This window comes from Cololabis saira, chromosome 13 (genome assembly GCF_033807715.1).
Source record: "Cololabis saira isolate AMF1-May2022 chromosome 13, fColSai1.1, whole genome shotgun sequence".
Lineage (NCBI taxonomy): Eukaryota > Metazoa > Chordata > Actinopteri > Beloniformes > Belonidae > Cololabis > Cololabis saira.
The window spans coordinates 30,845,602-30,868,541 of record NC_084599.1 but is presented as its reverse complement, the minus strand read 5'-3'; the positions used below and the strand labels follow the sequence as shown (position 1 = coordinate 30,868,541).

Here is a 22,940-nt window from a genome sequence, read left to right as displayed (position 1 = left end):
ATTTCTTGCCAAATTTCATATTCATAAGAGTACATTTTCAAAGAAAACCCCTTGCTTTTATGTTTTCCAGAAAGAAATGGAACTTTACTTAAAACTAATCACTAAATCAACAAATGAAAAGGCTATTAAAACCTTAGACTTGTGTAATATGTATAATCTTCTTGAATACAACATAATACAAAAGAAAGAAAGACAAGAGGTTTATTTTTTAACCTCTCCTTGCAGGTATTTTTTTTACTTGCAAGGAGAACAGACACAGATCGTTCAGTTACAATCTCCTACCGCTCTGAAGCGCACTCTGCCGACCCCTCTCTTTTTTTTCCTTAAGGTGGTCCCTAGTTACAATATGAGTTACAGCTCTAAGGGAAAGGGAAAACAGAGCTGCAACTCTTCACGCTTACATAACTCATTATCTAAAACTTGATATATGTTGCTCATCCTTGACCTTGAAATAGCACCGTATATCCTCAACCGGAGGAGCAGTTCTTGTTTTGCACAGATAGCTCTTTGATGACTTCAGTCACGCTATCTGACTTCTCCTCTCTGCAGAACATTTCTGCACTTAAGGCACTTCATGAGGGTGACTTCAAATCGGTTATCTGATTACTTTTAACAGATCACTTCAAAATATCAAAGCTGTATGATTTAGAGGACATTGTCCTCGTATGTTCCTAGTATCCTTGAGCACATCCATCTGCTCTGGGATCCGATCCTGCCCACAGCACTCTGGAAGGACACTTGACCTGAGACGGATTCCACCAGTCGCCCACCGTAACGATCTGTCCCCGCCCAAACTGAGACCTCTTGCGGCCTGTGTGTGTAAGAAAACCGAAAATAAACCTTTGGAGTCGTGTTTAACCAACATGGCACAATTGCAATTCACAGTTAATAATAGAAATCTTGTCAGCTACAGTTCATATTAAAGGGTGATCACAATAAAAACTGTCTGATTGCAGTGGGTTTTAGTTTTAAGCATATAGAAGTTCAGAACTTTGTGACTGTTGTATTATTTATTAAACATTAGTGAAGCCACTGCTCATGGATTCAAAAAGCTTCAGCCAGGTGCTGCTAATCATCACCTCTTGATGAACTGATCATCAGCATGTGTGCAGACCTCCATAAAACCAGATGTTTAGCTGAGAACAAAAATCATTTTCTGTTTAAAAAGAACATGAGCATGAGTGACATTTGCAAAACTGCATCTGGTATAGTCACTGAGTTTACTGCAAACTTCGCTGTACACTGGAGGGAAGCCAGCTTAGGCTTGGTTGATATTGAGACATGCAACATGAAGCACAGCAACAATTTTTCAGAATGGGTGAAAAATAAAGGAGTCAGGGTTTTGGAGGGGCCTGGTCAAAGTTCACACCTCAAGCCAACTGAATGCTGGGATGGGACCTCAAACAGATGTGCGTAAGCAAATTTGCAAAAACCCCAATTAAGAGAAGCAAAACTGTACAAAACAACCAAAATGACTCAATAACAATATGAGAGATTGATAAAGTCTCATGGGAAACGACAACTGCAAGTTTTTGATGCTAAAGGTGGATCTACAGCGAAAAGCATGTTGTCATTTCGTTCATCTGAGGATATATTTGCCCTTTTAAATCATCCAGACAATCAGATTAGTTTTATTATGCCTTTATACACACACACACACACACACACACACACACACACACACACACACACACACACACCCCCATATGATTAAAAGAAGGTGTACTAACACTTGCACTTGCAAAAAGACAAATACTCCTTAAACCGGTGATGACAGTGGGCCAGTCTTCAATAACGAGTTAAGTTGACAGATGGCATAAATACTAAACATCTGATGGTTAATATTCGTTTGCAAGCGGGTGGAAGAGAAGAGGAAGAGAGAAGCGTTATGGAAACTAACGACACTAATTTCATGCAATAATTAGGGCCTTCGCACTTACAGTGCGAAGGCCCTATTGTATCTGTAGGAATTTGTATTCTTTCTTCTGACGAAATGAGGGCCTTTTTGCCCCCTAAACGTGCCCCAAACGTCACCAAATTTGGCACGCAAGCCAGGCCTGGCGAAAAATTTGATATTTCATGGTTTGCATTAATGGCCGTGGCCTAATGGCTCAACAGCGCCCCCTAGAAAACTTTGTGCCTCAAGCCCCACAATATGGTTTGACGTACATGCACGAAAATCGCTACAAACCTGTATCATGTTGCAACTCAAAGAAAAGTCTCTTGGCGCCATGGCCGAAACCGAACAGGAAGTCAGCCATTTTCAATTAATCGTGTAATTTTGGCGCAATTTATGCCATTCCTTCGGCAGTTAGTACGGCCCGAACCGTAACGTTCACCCAGGTGTGTTATACATCAAAATATGCGTCTCCATCCTGCGACAACGTGTATGACTTTTCTCAGTCAAAAGCATTACCGTGGCGACGATAGACGCCAAAAAGCGCACCCCCCCTTCATCTGATTGGTCCATATTTTATAGTTCCCCAAAAGTCACCAAATTTTGCTTGCAAGCCAGGCCTGGTGATAAATTTGATATTTCATGGTTTGCATTAATGGGCATGGCCTAACAGCCCATCAGCGCCCCCTAGAATACTTTTCTCTCCCATAACTTTTGAATGGTTTGACATAGAGTCGTGGGTGGTGTCATCAAACTCGGTTTTGAGTATTTGACCTTAATTGGCATGAATTAGCCCCGCCCCTTTTTCTGATTGGTCGATATTTGATAGATCCTATTTTCTGCCATAACTTTTGAATGGTTTGATATAAAGAATCGTGGGTGTTGTCATCCGCTAAATGTCTGGCCTGAAGAATCTACATGCAAGTCATACAAGCACTTCCACTGCAGCACGCCTGAACGTGCACAAGGGTGCGAGGGCCCGTTCATCGCTGCTTGCAGCTTTAATTTGTTTTAGTAACTGTACTGTTTGTGGACGTTATCAAGCTGTGCATCAATATAACAGTTAATGTGATTCGTTAACTTTGTAAGGATGTACATGCGGGGGAATGTATATTTAAAACAAATAGAAAAGTAGAACTGGCTTACTTCAGCTGCAAAGAAAGGTGGAGAAATACAGAAAAGTCAGGTAGCAGTTCTGAACATAAATGCAGTACCTGTGACCGGCCAGTTGACTTGGTGGCCTCGTCTCCTCAGCTCCTCCGCCACCTCCTGCTGGATCCCTTCCTCCAGATGGACCAACCACTGAGCAGCTGCGAAGACATCACCACCCAGAATACGTTTTTGAAAGCTTTTCTTCATGCCTCATAAAAACATGTTTGTTTTTTTCCTCCAAACTGCACAGATTACAAGATACAGGACATTAAAGATGTGACTCATTCTGACTACTAAACCGGACTGTAATGAAGTACAAAACCACATGCATTTTCGCATGAAACATTGTTAATTTCATTGTAAACATAAAGCTTAAAAGTTAAAGAGTAATTTATTATTATTCAGAATTTTTAACTAAGAAAAAGATAATTGGATTATGCCAAAGCAGAGCAGAGAACTTGGTTTATTTACTTCTTAGAATCACAAAAATACCACCCAAAAAGTTTGAAATAATTTCATTAACCTGTTAATGAACATAAAACAAATATCAAGACAACTAATTGTATTTAGTTGGTATTTTGCTTGAACATCCATTATCATTAATATTTAATCAGGACACTCTCACTCAATATTAAACATTAACTGAATTTGTGCAAAGGATATAAGGCATACTTTTGAGGTTATAATGCACGAAGACTCTCGGTGCATCCAGAGCCTGTTGAGGATTCATGCCGAACTCCAACATGTTCAATAACACCTTAAAACAAAAGCAAGACCAGGTAATAGGATGTTTATAAAAGTACATAGAATATTAAAACAGATCCAGAAAGGTACAGTATGCTGATGTTAATTTGGCTGCTGTGTAAGTCGAGTAAGAAACCAAGAAGATATCATAAAATCAGACTACAAAAATAGTAATAATTTTATCTAGAATGTGGTAGTCCAGTCTTTGATCAGTGTGGAGCATGAACGGTGTGGGTTTCCTGCATGTCATGGTTTACCTCCCTGCAGGTCTTAGTGTCTGCGTACCTGGATGTGTCCTTGCGGTTGCATGAAACCTCCCATCACCCCGAGCGCTGCCAGAAGTTGTGGCTTCTGTGAGCCGGTTTTGGAGTCGGTGAGCAGCGCTGGGATTATGGTGTGATACGGCCGCTTCCCCCCAGCTATGCAGTTTCTGTGGCCGCGACGCAGTGAAAAGTTGGCGCCACGATTCTGCGAGAGGGAAAAATAACCGTCATTGTGATGTTGTGATGAAGCGAAGTAGAAAGGATTTCATTCTCTTTACTTAGTCCTGTTCTTTTTATTTTTGCTTTAAGCTCTTTTAGTGCAGTTTGAAATAAGATTAAGTCACATAAAATGAATAGATGAGGCTTTGGACTAGAAGTCTTTCCAAACAAACCATGCTTGTACAGTTTTTTTTTCTAAATATAGAGTTAAGACTGAAATGCTAACCGAGGCCTGTGGAGCCTGAGGTGGAGAACTTTGACTTTTTGCACATCTTCTAGGACGGGGGTCGGCAACCTGCGGCTCTAGAGCTGCATGCGGCTCTTTAGCGCCGCCCTGGTGGCTCCTGGAGCTTTTTCAAAAATGTTTCACTTTTTTTCCTTTTTCTCTTCTTTTTTTCTTTTTCTTTTTTCTTTCTTCTTTTTTTCTTTTTTCCTTTTTTAATCTCGACATTTCAACTTTTTTCTTGAAATTTCAACTTTTTTCTCAACATTTCAACTTTTTTCTCAACATTTCAACTTTTTTCTCGACATTTCGACTTTCTCAACATTTTGACTTTTTTCTTGAAATTTTGACTTTTTTCTCGACATTTCAACTTTTTTCTCGACATTTCGACTTTTCGACTTTTTTCTCGAGATTGTACTTCAACATTAATCTCGACATTTCGACTTTTTTCTCAAAATTTCGACTTTTTTCTCGACATTTCGACTTTCTCAACATTTCGACTTTTTCCTCGACATTTAGACGTTTTTCTCGAAGTGCATAATGAAAAAAAATTTTTCCCCCAGTTATAATTAATATAGAAACATGCAGCATGTGTTGCCTTCATTCTAAGGCTGATACAAGACTTTTCATTTTTTGCGGCTGTAGAAATATTAGTTTTTTGTATTTTTGGTCCAATATGGCTCTTTCAACATTTTGGGTTGCCAACCCCTGTTCTAGGAGATGCATGGCAGAGTGAAAATGTTTTCACTTCCTCACTGAAGATGGATGGACTCCAGATAGAAATGGCCTTATAACCCTTCCCAGACTGTCAGGAAGTAAACATTGCATCTCTAAGGTCACAGATAATGTTTTTGCTTGTTCCTATTGTGATAAAACACACATTAATACAAACTGCCAAACCTTAACTTTATAGAAGTGGTCACAATTTCTGATGATCAATTGATTTTCCACACTGCTTCTGGATTGTTGCCCAGGTTTTGTTCAATAGATTGAAAAACGTAGTGTTATACTTTATGTGCATTTGTATTCACGCAGTTTTAAAAACACAGGAACCAGAAAAGATTAAATGTGTCCCGCTAAGTGAAACTTTTGAAGTGAAAAGGTTAAAGTGGACACATGGAAACAACATAAGGAAGCTATTCATTCCAGTCCTAGTAAAGAAGTATTTACATGCAAAACAGGCTGATAAAATATGAAAATGTGCAACTTTTTCCATTCATGCTGAGGATAACATGCCCTTTTAGTCTTGGCTTCACATACAAATTGGAACACTGCCTTCTTTTGTTTTTTAATGTTACACAAGCAAAAGTAAGAAAAAAAGAAAAATAAATGATGAGCAGTCCCTTTATGTTGCCTTTGTTGCCTGATGTTGATAATTCAATATTTTTATTTACATATTCTGTCCGTATGAAGGTGCAGCAGAGGTCGTACTTCCAGAGACAGCTAAGGAAGTTTAAGCTGCCCCGGGAGCTGATGATCACTTTCTACTCTGGCATAATCCAGTCAGTCCTGAGCCATTTCATCGCTGTCTGGTTCTGATCGGCCACCAAACAGAGCAGATACAGACTGCAGCGGTCTGCAGAAAGAATAATGGGGGCCGTCCTTCGCTCCATCCAGGACGGGTAACGATACAGGGTCAGGAAACATTTCTGCACACGCTCTGCTGAACTTTCAACAGTTCCAAAGTGTTGAATATTGTGATATCTTCATGTTTCGAAATATCGGTTCTGTCTTGTATATAGGGTACTTATTTATTAATTGCTGTAACTTTTATTCTATTTCATCTCATCTATTTAAATATTTTTATTTCATATCATATTGAACCCTTGGAGAAAAGTCTGCTGAATCAAATTCCGCATTTGCATCAACCTGGTGTTTTTTTCTGATTCTGATTCCGATCCATCAATCTTCTAGAAAGTAAATAAATTCACACCCATGCCAGGATGATCTGCATCATCTCTGCCCCTAAAAGTCATCATAATTCTGCATATTATGTGGAGACAAAAGAATTACAGCTGGCTGTGCTAACGTGCGGTAAGTTCACTGGAAATGTTTTCTAAACACTGCAAAATGATTCATATTTTTGTGATTTATAACACACCTCAATGAAAAAGGGACAACATTAAAATCATGCACTTTCAGACCTGCAGAGAGAATCCGCAGTCCTTTGGGACCAGTCCCGTCCCAAAGCCCATGTAGGTGCTGTTGACAAATGAACACGCATTTCCCTGGTTGTCAATCACACAGAAATACACCGTGTCACTTCCTGTCATTGGGCCGGGCTCCACCCCCTCCATGGTCCTGCACATTCATCAAAACAGACAATAACATAATTGAGAAAGAACATTTTGAGTTTTATGTCAAAAGAAAAGTTAGTAGCTGCTGTCGGAAACAGCGCAATAAGGACGTTTGGTATTTAAACACCTTTCCAGGATTTTTATCTCTTGTTTGGTTTCTTATGGGTGTGTATAACAAAACAGAAACAGTGACAAAGCTGTGTATATCAAGTATAATAGTATTGGGTTAAATTTGGTGGCAAAAAAAGTCGATTCAGCTCAGTAAAAAAAAAAAAAGGGGCTTAAAACTTTCCTGTTCAGGAAGGCTTTCCTTGGTCTTTTTTAGATGTTTTTATTATTTTTATCCTTTTTTACTTCTAGTCTTTTATGTGTCTTGATTTTTTTTCCCTTGTTTATGTAAGCACTTTGAGATTATTCATGAAAAGTGCTCTACAAATAAAATGTATTATTATTATTATTAGTAGTAGTAGTAATATTTGTAGAGCTTAAAACGACAGAAAAGTCCTAAGCCTTCAATACCACAGAGAAACTGTGTTTGTGTTTACACATTAGTGCATGTTATTATGTTATAATGTTGTTTTATACTTTTATAGTCTGTTTGTTTTAGAGCTAATAAAGTCCTATTGTTCAAAGTCCGTAGGACTAACCAGTGAATACACACTGTTGCCAAAACATACAGCCGTACACCCCATCATATACATGGACTGATGATACAAGAAGAGATGGGCGTTAAATGTCTGGGGGAGGAAGAGTCTACAGTCCTATCTAAAGTCAACAGAGGACGACTGGTACACACTGGCACGGCAAACGCACACAAACAGAAACACACACCTCTCCATGCTGATGTGCTGTGCTCGCTGGCAGCTGTAGCTTTTGTCCAGTAAGGTTTCCAAAGGGACGGTCACGTGGTCTGGGTCACCAAGGTAACGCAGACCATCTGTCACTGCCAAACGCACAGCTTCCACAAACACATGGATGTAGTCAGAGCTATTATGTCCTACAGCTGCAGACACACAGGCAGGAAACATATTAGTGCACATAAATACTCAGCCACAGTCCTTTGATTAAGCTGACTGGTGTGTGAGTGTGAAGGCTAGAGAAGAAGTGCTGAAATTTTAGAATACGATGCAGAAGATGTTTTTCTATTGCCCATCAAAGGTTACAGTGAAAACATGGAATTCAAGAGTAGACTGCTCATCGTTTCAGTTTTGCAAATGGTTCATTTCCTTGCTTTCTTTGTCTGCTGATTTGAGAATGTGAATATAAATTCAAGGAATTATTTCCTCAACAGTTATAGCAGAGACCTGCTTCGATCCCGCAAAGCTGAATTTATATCTCATAGTTTGAGGAACTCAATCAAGTTTTATTCAATCTAAACTGGTAGTTTTCAGGAATCTGAATAACAAACACGTTACTTGATGTTGTGGCTCAAGGCCTCCTGTGTGTTGCTCTTTACTCTTAGTGAACCATAATTGCACATTTGCTGCATCTTTAATGCACTCCATATGCTTTTTTAATACAATTAACTACTCAGCTGAAATACCTTTCAGAGACAGATATTTACAAGAGAAAAAACAATGTTCAAAAGCTTGTAAAATCCTCTCTAGTTGCCATTTCTTATGCATCACTAATGTATTACAGTGTATTAGATACAAGTATACGACAAGATGTGACCTGAGGCATGAACTTTACTCCAGGTCAGAGGGGTATCTCGTGTGATTCATGCCTGGTACATTCAGTGTTCTCTGTCAAATAATGCAGGGTGGAGTAATGAACTGGGTTGGCATCATGAGTCAAAATTTCAGATCTTTGTTTTCTTTAAGTGAGCAAGCATCTGTTAATGGAACGACTGTTTAAAAGTCAACAGTATGCGTAAGATTAGAAAAAAATGAACAAAAATGACCTAAAGGGTCATGACGAGCCGTGATGCTTAATAGCATGTACAGCCGAGTTCCGTCTGGAAGATAAAAAGTACATCCCTTCTACATTTTGTATCTATAACCGCTGCGATAGCTGCAGACACACTGCTGTTAAGAGAAGTTCGTTCACCTCGGCTCACTGGAGCCACTGCGATTGTGTTGTAAAAATAGGTTCTGGGGGAAATTCATCTACTTCCACGGACTTCTGCTGAACATTTGAAACACTGTGCATCTCATCTGGACATCCGCAGCGTAACTGTGATTACCTTTAAGCTCAGGAAAGTTCTCCAGGATGTTAAGCAGCAGCAGGGCGGTCAGTCCCTGACTGTTGGGAGGAAGTTCCCACAGGCGCACACCCTGAACATACAACAAAGGCATTCACCTCACTGACCATGTAGCTAAAACACAGATATGATAAGCTTCTCTCCTCGCTGACCTTGTACTCCGTGCTTATAGGTTCTACGACCTCACTGTCATGGCTGCTGAGGTCCTCCAAGGTCATGACCCCTCCATTCTGATTGATAACGTCAACGATGGCTTGGGCCACTCTGCCATGGTAGAAAGCTGGTTTACCATGTTCACCAAGCTCCTGTTGATATGTCCATGTGTGTAACAGTTAGGCATAAGTGGTACTCAGCTGTTAAACCAGTGAACTATACAGTGATTACTTCTTTGAGCACTTCGGGTTGTCTTGTACATGAAACGTGTCCGGTGATGGAAAGGGCTGGCCGCTGCTCTGAATCATGTTTCATCAATGTTATCAGCTGAATCGGAACTTGGGTGACAATGTGTGATCAAGGAAGTGACAAACCGTCATCACATTGGAATGAGCATCCATTATGAGGCTGAGGTCATTGCTATTGTTTCGAATGAAACGTGTAAGCGCGTGTGAGCGTGCATGCGCCCGCCTGTGTGTGAATATCTGTATGAATGGCCACACATTTACTGTTTTCCTGCAATATCGCATTACAAATGAGTGAGTGTTTGATGAAGTAGTGCAGAACAGAATTAGTCCGTGCATATTTTAGTGGTGACACAGACGCGGACAAAGATACACTCGCATGAACCCACAGTGACCTCAGCCATATTTTGAGGGAATTTTCATTGACAGGAAACTACAGAATGAGAGTGGTTTTATAAATATTACATTACCCACACGCGAGTAGACAATCAGGGTGACAAGTTCACATGAAATAAGAATCATTTCAGTTTTAATGGGCTATAGCAGCGTTAAACGTTAAGTTTCTACATGTATACCAGTGGTTCTGCAAAGGGACATGGTGGCATGCTGGGGGTGCAGACGGTTCGGACAGCAACTTTTTTTGTTTGTTTTTTTTAATTGGCAAAATGTAACTAAACTAAAACTACGTACAACATATTGTGCATGTGGAGTTGTAGTATACAGTATGCACTGCATACTAGTCTAGCAGTTGCAGTTGCTAATACATGGTATGCCACGGTAAATATAATTGTCAGGGTTTGACACTTCCCCCCAGTTTGTAACTTTCAGTTTCTGTCTTGCCCCGCCTGTGTCCCATCTGCCCTGATTGTGTCTGCACCTGTGTCTCGTCATGTCTCGTTATCCCTTCAGTATATCTTGTCTTGTCATTCCTTGGTTCCCTGTCGGTCCGTACTGTTCTCTCCTCCATGTCTCCTCGTGGTTTTTGTCCTGATCCTGGTTTTTTGTATTTATCCTGCTCTGCAGCGCTTTGCTTTGCCTTTTTGGATTAAAACCCTTTTTGTTTTTGAGAACTCCTGCCTCCAGCCTCCCTCTGTCTCCTGCACTTGGGTCCTTAAAAAACCAAACCATGACAGAACGGACCGACCATATGGACCCAGCGGGAGACTACCTCACCCTTATGGAGTTTTTGCGCCAGGAGGAGTATTGGGACCCCTTTTGGGGAACACGCCTGGCTCTGGGTGGGCCCAGGAGCCTGCAGGCCCAGGGGAAGCGACGGCGTCAGCGCCAGCCCCAGCCCCAGCCCCAGCCCCAGCCTGTTCCGGTGGGGGCCCTGGACGCACCTCTTCCTGTTCCCGAGGTGGTCCTGGACGCATCCCAGCCTGTTTCCCCCTTCTGGGGAACAAGCCTGGCTCGAGGCGGGCCCAGGGGTTCTCAGCCCCAGGGGAAGCGACGGCGTCAGCGCCAGCCCCAGCCTGTTCCTGCTCCAGCAGTGGTCCTCGACGCATCGCCCCCTGTTCTGGCTCCAGCGGTGGTCCTGGACGCCTCAGCTCCTGCTGGAGTTCCTCCTCCGGTGATGGTTCCAGCTCCCCGCATCCTGTCTGCTCCTGTTCCGGCTCCCCGCATCCTGTCTGCTCCGGTTCCGGCTCCCCGCATCCTGTCTGCTCCGGTTCCGGCTCCCCGCATCCTGTCTGCTCCGGTTCCGGCTCCCCGCATCCTGTCTGCTCCGGTTCCGGCTCCCCGCATCCTGTCTGCTCCGGTTCCGGCTCCCCGCATCCTGTCTGCTCCGGCTCCCCGCATACTGTCTGCTCCGGCTCCCCGCATCCTGTCTGCTCCTGTTCCCCGCATCCTGTCTGCTCCTGTTCCCCGCATCCTGTCTGCTCCTGTTCCCCGCATCCTGTCTGCTCCTGTTCCGGCTCCCCGCCTCCTGTCAGTCCCGACTCCGGCTCCCCGCCTCCTGTCAGCCCCGACTCCGGATCCTGAGGCGGTCCCGCAGCCCTCTGTTCCTGAGGCGGTCCCGCAGCCCCGTCAGGTTCCCGAGTCCCGTCAGGTTCCCGAGTCCCGCCAGGAATCCCCGTCACGCCCCCCGCCAAGACCCAGGCCTAGGCCTCGGGGACGCCCCCCCGAGCTCTCTCGCTGGTCTGCTCGGTCCCGAGGGCGGCCCCCGGAGCTTTGGCCGTGTGTGGCCTGGGCTCTCCTCCAGGCCCCCTCCGCCCACCCTGGGTTAGGACTCTGGGGACATCTGGGATCTGTCCCTTGAGGGGGTACTGTCAGGGTTTGACACTTCCCCCAGTTTGTAACTTTCAGTTTCTGTCTTGCCCCGCCTGTGTCCCATCTGCCCTGATTGTGTCTGCACCTGTGTCTCGTCATGTCTCGTTATCCCTTCAGTATATCTTGTCTTGTCATTCCTTGGTTCCCTGTCGGTCCGTACTGTTCTCTCCTCGTGGTTTTTGTCCTGATCCTGGTTTTTTGTATTTATCCTGCTCTGCAGCGCTTTGCTTTGCCTTTTTGGATTAAAACCCTTTTTGTTTTTGAGAACTCCTGCCTCCAGCCTCCCTCTGTCTCCTGCACTTGGGTCCTTAAAAAACCAAACCATGACAATAATTATACTATGGCTCAATGGAAAGGCAGTCATGTGACTTCTCTTACTACTTTCTGCTGCAATGGCGCATTATATTATGGGATTTAGGATGTGAGGTAGAAAAGTGTTAGCCCTCTCACTTCCAGATGGAGTCTCATGTGGACCTGGGATTCGTTGCAGTTCCTTGGCGAGTTGGTCACCAATGTTAACATGTCCAACTTTAGAGCAAAAATATACATATCTACAGCCTGATTCAAAAAAACACTTTGGTGTCAATCGTTTGATTTTACATCCAAGACAATTCTGATGGGGGTGAATGTTTTTGTACCATGTCAGGAGAGTTTATATAAGGCAATACATTTGTTTCTAGTATGAGTGATTGACAGTCGGCTCAGCCAGTGGCCAGCCACTATCACTTCCTCATTTGTATATGTTTTGTATAATAACCATTTGTTCTAACTCAGCGTCGGCTAAGAGCAGTCATTGTTGTATTTCCCTATCGAATCAACATGTCAAACTGGATATTGTGCTGTAAACATCTGCCGGCAGCTCTGCAGCTATTTTGGCAGAGATCTGCTGAAGGAGCTGGTAGCTACAGCTAACTTTGTTTGACAAACATGAGGGGGGTTCCCATCGGCATGCTGAGCAACATAGCAGCGACCTGTACGAAGAAAAAGAGCCTTCACTTTGCTCTGCAGAAGCCAAAGGATCACGTGACTTAATGCTTCGTTCAGCCTTATTGAAAGTCTGTGAAGGTGGACAGCACTAATGTAATTTTCCTGGAAGCAGTGAATCACCTGGATAATTCTGGCATGCTGCTGACTGTGCAGTTCTTCACATGCTGAATATAATGAACTACATTTTGGCAAAAATCGCCCTAGTAGTGCTGTATGCAGTTTAAAAAAGGCCCTTACATCTGACTTTTCCTTTGCCCCAATATTCCACCTGTTTTCTTTTTCCTTTAATTTTTATTTTTGTGAATGGCCCTGGGATACAATGGCAGGCCAATTTTGCTGTCTTTGCTCCACCTCTGTTCTTGAAAAAGCAGTCTGATCGACCAAACAGTTTTTTGTTTGTTTGTTTGTGTTTGTTTATTTTAATCAAAACAGTGAATTACTTAGAGAAAATATGGAAGTGGTCGTGGTTTTCATGGTTTTTAATCAAAACTATTTGAAAAAAATATATGGATAAACAAAGGAGTTTCCTGGAGAATTTTCCACCTCCAAAAGGAGACATGACAGAAAAGGTTTGAAAATCACAAACATAAAAAACTGGCTCTGAATAAAATATGTTTTGGGGGGAAAAGTGGTCCATATTGTGTTTATAGTTGTTTGTTTTTTTTACCTTTAGGGTTCTAGCCAGCGCAGCGTTTCTGAATACTTGTCCACATTTGGGTGCTTGACCATCAATCAGCAAGACTCCATCCAGTTCTTTCCCAGCATCCCTCAGACTGGCCACCCAATACGCCCACTGGTACGCTGTTACCTCGGCAACAGGAAACCCCACCTCTGCCAGCTCCACCGCCCCACTCAGGACCTCCTGCAAGGACAGCTGGACAAGAAAGCAGAGGAAGCTCATTCCAGGAAACGCCCCTGAGCTCCAAGGGTTGGGTCATTGTGTCAGGAGGGAACACACAGAGGCCAAAACCGATGCACTTGTTTTCCATGAGTGTTTCTGAGTGAGAGGAAAAATAAACCGTACATAATTTCATTACCATTATTTATTGGTAAGAGTGTGGCGCACCATGAAACAGCACCGTACTTTTTAAGATCCTGTATGATTAAATACACTCAACCTCTTAAAGCGACACTACGTAACTTTTCCACCTTAATATCATATTTCCAGAGTCATTGTGATGGTACATCAACTTTCAACAGGTTTAATGACACCTCTGTCATGATCTGAGGGGGTCTGTATTGCTTTCACTGGCACTATGTAACTTTGAGGAGCATGGTAGGAACCCTGCCACACTAAAAAACTACAAATTTTACGACTTTGACTGCTTTACGGCACATACGTCACTTCCCCCTCCTTCCCGATTCGTAGTCGAGACAAAAATGGGCGGGGCGTGGAGCGCAGAGGCTGAGCACAGCAGAAGCTGGTGTTGAGCTAAACGAGGAGTTGGTATCATGGCCGAAGCAGCGAAAAAAACGAAGAAAATAAAAGTTTTAACGGAGCGGAGGAGGCGAAAAAAAGAAAGCGGGAGAGTAACAAGCTAAATGCCCGGTGGAGAATAAACATTGGCCCGGCGTTCACTCGCTACAAGCCCTTGTAGCGCCGTCGTCTTGGACAAGAGATGGTTGAAGGATGTAAAGACGTTCATCACCTCCAGGTATGCACTTTTGTCAACACCTATGTCAGTGTGTTTTAAAAAAACAATTATCCTGAAACTACTACAGCTGGTGTAAGTGTTGCTACTGTATCAAATGTCAATATCTATGTAAACCTTTTGACTCTTCAGGTCTGTATATACAGATACTTATACACTGATGGTAAAAGCAACACATTTGTAGATATAGTAAAATATAGCCAGAAAAATGAAATATATAGGCAAAGTATACACTCCCAGATAAAAAGAATACAATATAAACACTATATAAGCATATAAAAGAAATCTACTTTGTTGGAATTATATTAAAATAATAACAAGAGTAGTAAAAGAAACCTTATGGTGTTTATAATGTGTCGTTTTATCTTGTGAGTGTATAAATATATACATTTCTCTAATTTTTCTATAGCTATACATTACTTGCTTTTACTTTCTGCATAATTACAGTGACTTCAACAAAGAAAAAAATTCAAACTTGTGATCAACAAAATATGTTGCATGATTTATAGGTCAGTAATTATCAGGAAGACATAATGTTTTTGTATCTTTATTCTCACACTCTGCAGGACTACATCAGATCTGGAAAACTTCCAGAATCACATCCTCATGCAGGGAAGGTTCTCCTACACTCCAGCAGTGTATCGCATGCGGACTCTCCCAGCACGAAACATGGATGGACACAAGATGCTACTGCTACTATAGTCATTGTATTTATTTACAGTAACTTCTTACACTGATTCATAGTTCAGTTTTTATTATCAGTTCATTATTTTTAGTTTATTTTTCTACTACTCTATTTACACTTGTTTACTTTATTCACAGTAATTTATCCTGTCATACAGTTGTTCATTACTGCTACTGTGATACAGATTACTTATTGTTTATAATAAGTATGTATGGGATAACTGCTGTCACTATGCAAATGACAAAGTTCAAGAATGTTCTATTTTCTGAAAGGTGTGTAAATAAAAGTATGTCTTGTTTTGCACAAATGTCTTTATTTTAAACACACAAAGACAACTGTACAGGAAAAAATGGAACAAAAAAAAAACAATATCAAAATATTTGCAGTAATCTTCATAAAGGTTCCATTCTAGAGAAGACGGGGAGCCCTGAAACCAGTGTACTGTCCCATTGGGTCTGGAAAGGTGTCTCTTATTTTCCAAACATCATGCTGCCAGAGCAAAAACTGGCGATATGTATATATATGCATATATATATGATATATATGCTGCGTGTCGGTTCTGTCTTTGTGGGGATTCAAACTCTGATGATGCAGAGGTAGAGGTGTTCTCACGAACAGCAGATTCCTGATAAAACAAGAGACAGAATTGTTATGATACAAATGTAAATGTAGAATTCTATGATCAATAAGAATCAAAATTAGAATGTTTTCACATACTGGGGATTCGTCTTGGGTTTTTTGGTAATTCTAAAATTACTGACAATATCAACAACAGACAGAGAAATAATAGTGATCATAAAAATGTGTAATTCGCAATGAGGAAGCTTTATAAAATAATAATACAATTGAATAGAATTACAGCACTAGAGGAAATAATGCAATGCGAAGAAAATGTATAGAACATTTCTAGTATTTTTCCTGAGAGCTGTAAAATTGTGCAGGGCTGATCTGCAAAATATAAGGAATGGGCATTCAGTTATTCACAGGTTATAAAGTATTTTTTTATTTTGTCAGTAAGTATGTTGGACTACTAATTTATGACGAAGTCCCTCTAAAAAACGTGACAGGAAAAAGGTGCAGAGCGTATGAGTTTGTAAGGCGCATTATCTCGCTGAAACAACTTAATAAAACCAATTTGAACTTAGTGTTTTTCAACATCGTCATATTATATTGTTTAGCCAAAAATAGATACATTACCTCTTCATTATCCATCCTGCAAACGGCCGCTGAAAACAGAAAAGTCGTTTTGAAAGTCCGTCCCGTCTTCTCTCATCAAAACAAATGCAGCGGCGGGGACGGGGGTTTTCCGGCAGTACGCGCTGGTGCTCATGGGAAATGGAGTGTTCTTTCTGGTAAAGCACTACCGATTTTTGTCCAAAGGAGGCGCCAAACTCAACAAAGCTGAAAGTTCCGTTGTGCTGCTTTAATTTTCACTCATCAAATTCAGCTCGTGCCCCCACCAACAAAGGGTGAGGTATCATGGTTGTGGGTATTTGCTGGTGAGTTTTTTTACTTTATTCTGAAATAGTGCTTTTGCTTTGCTATTAAATTAACATATTACCCACCCTCGTATCCGCTCCTTGGTTTTCTTTATCATTTGTCAGATTGCCTTTGTATTCCTTGTATTCCTATTCCAACTCAGGATTTAAGGATATTTTTTCTCTTTAGAATAATCTTGGAAATACCCATTTTACCTGGTGATTTAGTCTGGCCTTTTGTTCGTCATTTATCCGCTCTGATTGCCATGTTGACTGTGTGTTGAACCGACACACTTCAGCATTCACCACAGTGCATCTTCCCTAAATCTTTGACATGTTCTTACACTGCAGTTCCAAGATGGAAAGCTTTAGCCATGATGTTCATTCATAATTCCACTCATGACACTGTATCCCTTCTACAATCTGTAAATAACACATGCACTGGTAAAACGGCTGATTTTCACCTAACTGTGTCAATAGAAGAAGTTGGTTTTCATTCCAGATGTTTAAAATGTATATTTAATGAACTAATTGTTAAAAAATATATATAATAAAAAGAAATCAATAAAATTCTTAAAATTCATATAACCACATAATCGTGTAAATGTGTAATTTCTTAAATTTCCATGCGAGTACTGGGATTTGCACCACATCTAACCTAATAATGGTTACAGTTCATTGTTTATTTCAATTATCTATCTAAAACATGATCTTCCCTAAGTCAAATGTTGCATAATTAGGTTTGTTTGTGTTTTTCAATCAAATATTTTTTTTTAATTTGATTGACTCCTAATGACTTGTTGGGAGGGAAGTTTTAAATCAATACAGTTCATTTAATTGAAATCAGTTAAAAGTGTCATTTGTTCTCTTTACTTGACCTTCCTGACCTAAAAAGAGAAGCAATGTGACCATTTCTCTGGAGTATTAAAGTGGAAGATCGCATGTTTTGAAGGACCTGCTGAAATTTTGCCTTAAATGGCAAAGTTACTGCAGCTTTGACTAATTACAGGAAACATCCCCAGAGCCCAATAATATTTTTTTCCCAAATGTGTTTATGTTTCCTTGATTCAGAGCAAAGACTCTCACTTGTAAGTGTGTGTGTTCACTTGTCAACTTGTTTACTTTTGTAGTGTTTATACTTAAATGTTTATATTGAGTAAATGATTACATAAAATGAGCTTTTGGTTGCAAAGGCAACCAAAAAAACAACACAAACAGGCAAACCTTTTGACTTCCAAACAGTTGTACAGTATCACACCAGCATGCAGGGGCTCCTGGTACAGTAGCATTCAAAGCATCAAAATCTGAAGGAGGGGCCTCGGCCGTGTAGCCACGCCCTTCCAGGAAGTCGAGGGTCTGAGCTTTAGGGGAACGACCACTGAGGGCACAGAGAAAAGGGAAAATAATTACTCTGCATGAGGAGGTTAAGAATGAAAAAAGTATCAGGGGAGCCCTACCTGCCGTTAATCCCTCTGAGTTCTCCGGTGTTTCCATTGTAGAACAAGCAGAAAGCATCACCACCAGGACCGGTGCTGCAAGGCTCAGTTACCGCAAGAGCTGCTGCTACGGCAACTGCTGCATCTGCAGCGTTGCCCCCGCGCTTCAGGACATCTGAACACAAACATATACCCATCTCCATAAACCAGCTTTTATATAACAGTTAGGGCTGGGGATCGATTCAAATGTCAAGAATCGATTCGATTCCGATTCTTAAGATTCAGAATCGATTATCAAGACTTGATTCGATCCGATTCGATTCCGATATTGATTTGGGTTAGTGTTATTAAAACTGTTTTTTTATGAGCTGTTGCATGAATTATGACTGTAACATCGTGGGGCAGAATTATCAAACATATCCAGGGAGGAAACAGAGACGGAGGAAATCGGTTTTATTTTTTCCCACGTTCTGTTTTTATTTGTTCCATTTTCGGTTTATTTTGGTTTTTAATTTTTGAGCATTTGGTTTTATAAAGTATATACAGTATATAAAGTAATGAAATATAGACAATTTATGCAATTATAACCTAACACTCTAATGTTTTCATACCTTTAAACATATTTAAAGGTAAAAACATGGCACCAGTTATTCTCGTGTCCAACAAAACTTTTTTGGGGATAAACAAAAAAATGACCAAAAGTTGTAATGTAATGATGAAAAAAAAAAAACATAAATAAATAAAAGAAAAAAAAATCGATCTTTAGACATATGAATCAATTTTTAGGAATTAATATGAGAATCGATTTAGAATTGGGAAATCGATTTTTTCAACACAGGCCTAACAGTAGCATTTCTCTTTTAGAAGATTTTTCCAAAGGCTTGTCTTTAAGTGTTGAATCTAATATCGTATGAAAAAAGTACACTTTCTTTAAACTATAGTCATTTTGTGGTCTCTCACATCTGAGTGAAGGAAACATTGCCTTATCTTCTTTACAACACTGTTTCACACACATCCGTCTTACGGTCCCATTTCAGTTAGGTTGAGGTCTACACTTGGACTGTCCCATGATAATATTTTCCATCTCACTGTGATTGAGAGGTTTTTGCTGTCACATGATCCCATATTGAACCATGTTCCCTGTCAGACAGGATACATCACATTTGATTTGACAACATTCTGCCGTACAGTGAGGCTGCATAGCAGCCCAAACCATTCCCCTTCCACCACCTTGCTTTACAGTGGAAATGTGGCATTTGTCCTGACATGACCAAAAAATCTCCATGAGTCCAGTCTGAGGAAAATTGATCGTGTCTTCTGGTGAGGGGGGACAACAGAGAGACCTGGACTTATTTTGATTTGACCAACTGCATATCCAGCTGTGTATCCAAACTGTTTGGTTACAGATTTAAGACTGAAAAAACAGCTGACAGGAGCAGGACTCAAGTGTTACATGTTTATTTTTGCATAATATTAACAGAAATAAGTTTCAATATTGGCTAGTGGGAATTTGTTGGTATGTCTGGTATTTTTTGTCGGATTGTTACATTTTCTCCATCCTGCTGTGCTGCAACACTATTAATCTTTGTGATCAAATGTTTTTATTTATTTTTCATGATTTTCTTATTATCAACGGTGGCATCCACAATGATGTTAAACAAACATTGACGCATATTCTCACCCCCTTCCAAACCCACCCCTTGGACCTAAGCATTCGATGAAAACAATTGATAATAAAAAAAAGATAATACAAAGATAATAGAACAAAGGACAAAAAAAAAACAAAGGCAAAACATAATAATATCAAAAACTGGACAAGGATAGCTGCAACAAGGTAGTCTATATCAATTTTAAATACATCTTTCAAATTTTGCCTTTAATTTTACCTGCTGCCAAATACCAAAATAAAATATTTTGTTGTTTTGCATTATGGATTCAGGCTGTAGATATTTCCAGATAGATAATTTCAATAAAAGTCAGATACCAAATGTAGTAGTGGATTTGTATTTGTATTTTCTTTTTTTTGGTTTCCATCTTACTGCAATTATCTTTTTTGCTGCTGTTAGACCAGCAAGCAAAATTCGTTTTTGACATAGTGAACCATTGATTGTTGATAAATTATTTAAAATAAGTGTTTGAGGGTTTATTGGAATATTCTGTACTGTTATCGAGGATAATGCAGTTGCAACCTGTTGCCAGAAATTTGCGACAGGTTGGCATTCCCAGACCATAAGGATGAACAGAGGTGTCAAGTAACGAAGTACAAATACTTCACTGGAGTAATTATTTTTCAGACGACTTTTTACTTTTACTCCTTACATTTTCACGCAATTATCTGTACTTTTTACTCCTTACATTTTAAAAACAGCCTCTCTATTTCATTTCGGCCTTTAAAAAAAAACTATCCAGTTTGCTCCATCCGGATAGAGTGAATTTGGTTGTGGTTGTTTCAGATGTTCTTGTCCAGTTTTGTTCTTACATCCGTTGCCCTCAGATTCCTGCAACTAAACTTGGATGTACATTCCAATAAAGGTTAGGATAAATGATAACATGCCTCTGAAGTTTGACTTTTTGCACCATTACAATACTTATAGGCAACTAGTCATCGTATCTTCTGCTCTCTGAAACACATGTTAATGCTCAATAGTACATATATGGTTCTTTAATATATTTGCATTATACTAAGATGCATTCATTTTCAATGGCTTTTGTCCTTAATGGCTTTTTCCCCCTTACATTACTTTTACTTTTATACTTTAAGTAGTTTTGAAACCAGTACTTTTATACTTTTACTTGAGTAAAAAACTTGAGTTGATACTTCAACTTCTACAGGAGTATTTTTAAGCTCTAGTATCTATACTTCTACCTGAGTAAGGAATGTGAATACTTTTGACACCTCTGAGGATGAAGGTTCCTGGTTTATTCTGAGAGCATAGTGTACATAAAGAGCTAACCAGGATCTTCATATGGTAAAGCTTGCGAGGGCTTAAATAAGTTCTGTCTACAAATTGAAAATGAATCAGCTGATGATCTGGGTTTCTGGAAGATGATATTATATTGGTCCATACTTCATTCCAGTTGAAATTTGGGTTCCCAGTCAGGTATATCCCCTTCTCCATATTGCATCTAGGGCTAAAGGTTTATATGCCATTTTTTAAATATATTGATATATAGTTGTGGCCACGCCCCTTGTTTTTAACTTGTCTATGAGCTGATATTGTTAATTAAAGGGGGGGTCTGAGAGCAGCAGCTTCTTCCACTCACCCAGTCCCGCGGCTGCAGCTGCAGGCTGGCTGGCCGCCACGCAGCCGTGCAGACACACGACGGGCGACCGGCGCGAGGTGAAGGGCAGGTCGGTGCTCATCTTGCACACAATAACACGCAAAAAGTCATCAAAGATGAGACAACGAAAGTATAGCGGACTTTCAACTGCTGTTCGATTGCTCGGTAATCGATCAAGTTCGTCTGGCGGCGCGAGAACAGATCACAGATGACGCTGATCTAACTGTATTTATATTTTGTTTTTCTATTAGTTACACTCATACAACCGTATACAACTGAAAACATCACTAGCCTAAACTGAAGCTGAAAATAATCACATGTGGACATTTTATCTGGAGAAAAGCATAAGGATGCGGACCTTTTTTTCTTTCTCTTTTCTTTTTTTGATAGATTATTAATGTGCTAACCCACAAGTTTATGTTCATGTTTCTCTACTTTTTATTTGTGTTTGTTTGTTTGTTTTTTGCATTTGTTTTTGCTTTTTTATTTCAGATTGCTTATTCTGTTGCACAGTGAATATACAGATCTTTGTAATCTGGTAAAAATGTGCATCTGTAATTACCTGAAAATCCAATAAAGACAAAGTGACAAGAAAAGAAAATAAGCACATGTAATTGATAATGATTAATTAATTAATGGTTTACCATATTGGAAGTGGTGAGCTGTTTGAAATGTAGGCCTATTATCGTCATACCAAATTTCAGCTGCCAAAGTTCAAGTGATCTGATTTTATTATCACATATTCCCATTTCACTTTTTTATTACAGAATCATCCCTGTCAAAATTAAGACCATTGCCATCGCCCAATCCCATCTTCCCTTGATAACAATTACTTCTTATTCTTATTCTTCTGAACCATTTATCATATTTTGTATTGTAAATAACATTTCCAAAATCTCTTATTATTTATAAGAATAAAACATATTGCAAATACTATTAGCCTATATAAACTATTTGTAGTCTTTTATAAAATAGCTGACTCCTGCCCATGTTTTCTTCTGAGACATGGCAGAGATGTTCCTGTTACTGACCTGTTGACAACCAACCTAATAAGTTGTGCAATTATGTATTTTTAACATTCTCTTTTGTCTAAATTTTGAAATGTGTTGTATTTAAATTTGTTTACATGTTGATTAAAAATGATGAGGGGGGAAATGTACTTTAGAAAGTACCTATACCTATCTTATACACTTTTATTACCTGTTGAATATTTATATTAGAAGTCGAGTAATCAAATGGGGCTGAACTAGTGTGCCTTTAACGCTCTTAGAACCACAGCGTAGAAAACAAATTAGAAAAAAACAGTCAGAGGTATAGATTCTGTTAAAAAAAATGCATGGCCAGAATTCAGCTGAATGAGTATTTTTTGTGTGTGTTTTTCATAAACACTAAATATAGCTTTGCCCATTGAGAAGACTGAAGCTCTGAACAAAATCTAAAAATGGGGTAATAAAAATAAATAAAATGTGTTTTTAGGCCTTAAAATGAGGAAAAGCTTGATGAAATGTAATTCTTTATACACATTTTGGGGCAAATGTAACAGTAGATAAATATCCAAATGAATCAAATATAATATTGGGACAAAAAAGGGGGATATATTGGGACATTTTGTTAAATGTTCTTCTATTTCTCAAAAATGAAATAAGTTAAATCACGATTACTTCTCTTCAAAAGGACCCATTTAATCTAAAATATAATATCTGGGATGGAATTTAGTCTTAAATATATTGTGACAAAGTCCACAGGTTAATTTAAG

General features: G+C 39.9%; 1 protein-coding gene across 2 annotated transcripts; it reads right to left on the bottom strand.

Moving 5' to 3' along the window:
- Window positions 1–268: 268 nt before the first annotated feature.
- On the bottom strand, window positions 269–21,328 carry LOC133458588 (glutathione hydrolase-like YwrD proenzyme). 2 transcript variants are annotated; one of them, XM_061738636.1, is made up of 12 exons: window positions 21,167–21,328; window positions 17,924–18,077; window positions 17,691–17,844; window positions 13,319–13,525; window positions 9,151–9,303; window positions 8,981–9,071; window positions 7,627–7,798; window positions 6,643–6,799; window positions 4,079–4,261; window positions 3,722–3,806; window positions 3,112–3,207; window positions 269–811 (listed from the first exon to the last, which is right to left on the bottom strand). In XM_061738636.1, the coding sequence occupies exons 1-12, from the start codon at window positions 21,264–21,266 to the stop codon at window positions 672–674; spliced, it is 1,692 nt and encodes a 563-aa protein (XP_061594620.1). In that variant the 5' UTR covers window positions 21,267–21,328; the 3' UTR covers window positions 269–671. The 2 variants fall into 2 exon arrangements, with proteins under 2 accessions (XP_061594620.1, XP_061594621.1); XM_061738637.1 differs by lacking the exon at window positions 3,722–3,806 and having other exon boundaries at window positions 675–811.
- Between the last annotated feature and the right edge of the window lie 1,612 nt (window positions 21,329–22,940).